The sequence below is a fragment of the Cajanus cajan genome, chromosome 8 (assembly GCF_000230855.2).
Source record: "Cajanus cajan strain Asha chromosome 8, NIPB_CcT2T_4, whole genome shotgun sequence".
Taxonomy (NCBI): Eukaryota; Viridiplantae; Streptophyta; class Magnoliopsida; order Fabales; family Fabaceae; genus Cajanus; species Cajanus cajan.
Window position 1 is genome coordinate 55,029,885 of NC_138524.1, and position 4,939 is coordinate 55,034,823.

General features: G+C 34.4%; 1 protein-coding gene across 2 annotated transcripts; it reads right to left on the reverse strand.

Moving 5' to 3' along the window:
- Window positions 1-998: 998 nt before the first annotated feature.
- LOC109792318 (protein mago nashi homolog) lies at window positions 999-3,706 on the reverse strand. 2 transcript variants are annotated; one of them, XM_083062530.1, is made up of 4 exons: window positions 3,551-3,706; window positions 3,217-3,465; window positions 2,979-3,155; window positions 999-1,298 (listed from the first exon to the last, which is right to left on the reverse strand). In XM_083062530.1, the coding sequence occupies exons 2-4, from the start codon at window positions 3,433-3,435 to the stop codon at window positions 1,239-1,241; spliced, it is 456 nt and encodes a 151-aa protein (XP_082918656.1). In that variant the 5' UTR covers window positions 3,436-3,465; window positions 3,551-3,706; the 3' UTR covers window positions 999-1,238. The 2 variants fall into 2 exon arrangements, with proteins under 2 accessions (XP_082918656.1, XP_082918658.1); XM_083062532.1 differs by having other exon boundaries at window positions 3,217-3,460; window positions 3,551-3,658.
- Window positions 3,707-4,939: the final 1,233 nt, after the last annotated feature.

Here is a 4,939-nt window from a genome sequence, read left to right on the forward strand (position 1 = left end):
TCTAATAAACCATAAATAGTTTAAAGGATATAGGGTATCCCTGAGTTAAAATTGTGATTTCTTTCCCCGTAGGAAAATGCTTCACATTTAATTTCCTTAAAGTATAACACCATCATTTCAAGTGCTAATATGTTGCTTTTTTCTTCTTCTACAAGCATCTGAAAGTGGCACTCGCTATGTATATATATTATTTATATTTCGATCAACATTAAATGGCCCCACTAAGTGCGTTAAAAGATGTAAGTGAATGGCATCGGCAACAAGATATTACCTCTGGGGCACGGAATCCTTTGTTTCCAAAGCATGAACCTTCTTTTTTCTGTTTTCCATCTCTTGCATAACACATCAACGGTTAGTATTGCTAAAGGTATCAATTACTCTCCTCAAAACTCAAGTTATGAAATTAGAGTCATACCTTTGCTTCTCAATAACCCCCAGAGATAGTAGATGAATGCAGAGGCATCAGGGTAGTATAAAAAATTTTGCCATCTACCTTGCCTAACAGGGTAGTGACCCTTTTCCTTTGAGAGGGAGGACCTATCGTTGAACTGTTGTTTTCACATTGCCTAGAATCCTGCACAAGGTTGATAAGCTCCTTTCTTCCTTTTGAAGGTAAAGGTTCCCTGACCCTCTCTGCAAAAGCACTTCTAGTGCTAGCATCTTTCGTAGAGGTTATACTTATACCTGAGCCATCTGTTCCTTGTGCTCTAAGTAAACTCCCACCAGTCTTGTCAGGACGATTTTTCAGTGAACCGGCATAAGCCTTTTTCTTTACATGTTTATTAAGTTCAGAATAATTCTTATAATCTGCTAACACCCTTTGTCAGCAAAACTCAGTTCATACGGAAATTATAGCAATTCCCACTAGGATTGACGATCAGATGAAATCATTATGTACAAATTTGCATAAATTAAATATCATTCAAATAGAATGTGTTAATTTTGACTCAAAAAATGTCTACATAATAATACCATTTTTCCATCTCAAGAAATCCAAGTAAAAATTAAAACAATTGCACATTTCATTAACAATATCATACATTGTTAATAAATCAAACACTTAAAAAGAAAACTTTTAACAAAAGCATCAACGTCGCAAAAAGGGTTATGAAAGTGTGTAACCAGCAATACAGAACCAAAACACAAGTTATTAGACGTTGAAGCCAATTAGCAAAAGGAGTAGCTGATGAACAAGTACACAATCCCGAGGGATGAACGCATAATATTGCAGACACATCTTATATAGGCTTGATCTTGAAGTGAAGTGAAATCAGAGAGAAAACAAAGCACTTCAAATCCTGCAAACAGTAGATATAAAAAAGAATAAACAAAACATTACTTAACACCAACAGAAATGAACCATAGGAGCGTGTCCCAAAAATGCCCAAGAATGTTGCGAATGTTTCAAAAAAAAGTTCACAGCCATGATTATAGATGCAAATCACAATCTCACTCACCTGAACAAGATAATTAAAGATCCGAAGCCCTCTAGGATAAACGCTACTATGAACATCAATAAGAGAGCCAATCTTGGAGGTGGTGAAGGATACAGAATTAGTTATAATCGATGAAGTGGTCAGTTAGTCAGAGGATGCAATGCATATAGAAGAAGTGGACATGACTAGGGGGAATCCATTCCGTATCATTTTTCTTTTAGAAACTTAGAGGTTGGACAGAGAGAATCATCTCTTCTCAAAGGAGCAATGGCTCTGGGGTTATAGGGGGCTTTCTTCTGCAATTTATCTAGTTTTCCATTTTCCAATCAATAATACAATTGTTGTTTCTCTTTAAAATTTGGGTTCCTATCATGTATCACTTTTGTTACTTATTCTAACGTATGGGGTTCAGGTCATGTTTCTACATCATCAGGTCTCAAGTATTTTGTCAAGTTTACTAAAGAATTTATACAATCCTAATCCCTAATTCAAATGCCTTGAATCACTCCCGGCTATATCATATTATTAACAAATTACAACATAAAAATCAAGTTTAAGTACAGGCACAACACTTATAAAAAAGGGTTAGTGTTGAATATTTCATTAGAATATTTTAACACATTGTTACATCAGTTATTGAGAATGGAAAGGAGTGTTATTTTGAGACAAAAATGGATTGATGTATTATTTTAATAAACTTCAAGGATGGTCAGTGTTATTTACCCTTGAAATAATACTAGCAATTATTTGCCTAAAATTAAGCATTACCAAACATTAAGCAATAACAACGCAGCAGGCAGGGAGTTAGAAATAAACTATAACAATTTTATCAAAGAAATGGCCAACAAATAAGGTAATCTAACTCAAGCATCAGTATTGTATAATCAATGTGTTTCAATTCCTCCACCTTCAAGGGTAACATAACACAAAATTAAAGTGCACAAAACCATTAATTCAGTCAGAAGCATTCTACCAGGGGCATTCTACACAAAACTCCACAGAAAAGTGGAAAAACAAGGCACAGAAATACAAATAGCTACAATACATAGCATACAAACCTTGAAATACCTAATAGCTCTCAAAATATAAAAGCTTTAAAAACATGTACAGGACCACAATTGCAGCTACTAATGTTTTTTTTTTGTCCATGAACATGATTCATGCAATGTCTCAAAATTAACAACTAAAGATTATTCTGCACTCACAAAACATGACTTCCACTGGCCAAACATTACTTAACACCAACAGAAATCAACCCTAGGAGCACTAGATCAACTCCCGTGTCCCAGGAATATTGCCAATGTTTCAAAAAAATAGTTCACAACCATGATTATAGATGCAAATCAAGCTCATTTGGGTCTCCACAACTACAACTGTGAACACATTAGTCCACAATTCCTCACAATATAAAAGTTCGCAACAAAACTACAACCACAATTTAAAACCTCTACATCCTCCAAATTTGTCGACAATGTCATTACACAATTTAAAACCTCATGCAAATCAACTAATCAACAACATCACCATCACAATCTCACTCACCTGAACAAGATAGTAAAAGATCCGAAGCCCTTCAGGATCAGCGCTACTCTGAACATCAACAAGAGAGCCAATCTTGGAGGTGGTGAAGGATATGTGCTCGTTCCCCATTACAATCTCCAGCTCCTGCCTCCCCACTCTATCAGGTTCTGGCCAGTTGTTATCATCTTCCTTCATAATCTGCATAATCAATTAGTTATTTTCAAAACGACAACAAAGAGTTGCTTAGGGTTAGGGTTACCTCGCTCTCGGCGATGATATGGCGGCACTCGCGGAGAACTGCGGGGGTGAGGTAAAACTCCTTGCGGATGATGGTGTTGTTTTTGTAGTTGGAGTTGTTCGCGTAACGGAGTTTTCCGTCAGGTCTGAACTCGAACTCTAGGAACTCGTGCCCAAACTTCCCGTTGTGCCCAACATAGTAACGCAGGTAGAATTCCCCGTTTTCCTCTTCGCTCTCCATTCAATCGGAACACAAACCCTCTTCTCTGCGCTGATTTGAAGAACAGAGCAATTGCGGAATGTGCCAAGATTCAAGACAGTGTGAAGGAACAGATTCAAAGGAGAACGAAACCTACCTTTGTGTGTCGCTCTCGCCAGGGAGTGCAATTGTTGGTGCAGTGACTACTAGGGTCGCGGTTTGTATCCAAATTCAAATGAAGCTTTTTGTTTTGATATTGAAAATAATAATTCAAAAGCACTGATATTTAATAATAAATAAACTATAGCTTTTGAATATTTTTTAAAAATTAAGATAGTTTTTAATCTATGATAACTAATAATAAGATTTTTTTCATTAAATTATTGAGTATACACCCACTTTAATTATTTCAAGCCTCTTTACACAGAGGAGACATTGCATTTGGTGACATCTTTAATGAGTGCAAACTAATGAATATTGGATACAATGGTTCTCTTTATGAATTGTTAGGTTGATTGTTGGCATCTCTATGACTAGAGGGTGCCATAGTGACTTTTTTAAAGACTACTATCTCATTCTTCTTATACTTAAACTTCTGAACAAGATGATGGCTAGTCAACGTTCTTTTCATTTTAAATTTGCATGGTTAACCCATGAGAGTTGAATTAGACTTGATAAAATAAAAAATAAAAAAAACAAAAGAATGAAATAATAAACAAATTCAAAATAGTAAAGTAAGTCAAATTAAAATATTCTAAATGACCAAAATAAAATTACATTCAGAAACATCTTTCATGCAAAACGAAGATTACTCATAAGATTCAATGGTATTTCATGTACCCTCCTTAAAGGTCCTAATTGTTACCTAGATAACTTACAAAAGGATCTATAGAGCAAACTCAAACAAATCCTTGTAAGGAAAAAACTTCTCTAACTCCAAAAATCTAGGTGCAAATGACTTGATTTTGGGGATCAAAACACAAAGAATTTTCATGGGACAACGATTGTCTAACAGAGGAAAAATAAGGTTTGGTTACTCCAAAACGACCAAGGTGAATGGGTCTCCAAATCGGAAGAACAAGAAAAGATGGTAACTAACTTCTATAACGATCTATTCCACAAACTAGATATTAGGGACGCATTTTGCTTGTCACAATGTTTTCAATCTTGGATGAAACATATTTATAGGAAATTGGGAGATTTATGAGTGAGATGAAACATATGTTTCTACCTTGAATTTTAGTTTCTTAAGAAAATTAATATTATATTTATTTAACTTTAATGCATATGGGATAGAAGGTGTCATATCAATTTTCAAGAATAAAATAAAATATGTTGTTTAAATAAAAATCATATATTATGAACTTGATTAATTTAATTAATTGGTTTTATAATATAAATAAAATGTTGTTAATAAATAAAATAAAAAATAGATAGACAATAGGTTATAAAGAGTTTTGGGTTGAATTCTTGAGCTTAACCCAAAGACTTATTAAAATAAATAAATAAAATAAAACAAAAGGGGGTGGGGGAAGGGGAAGGTTAG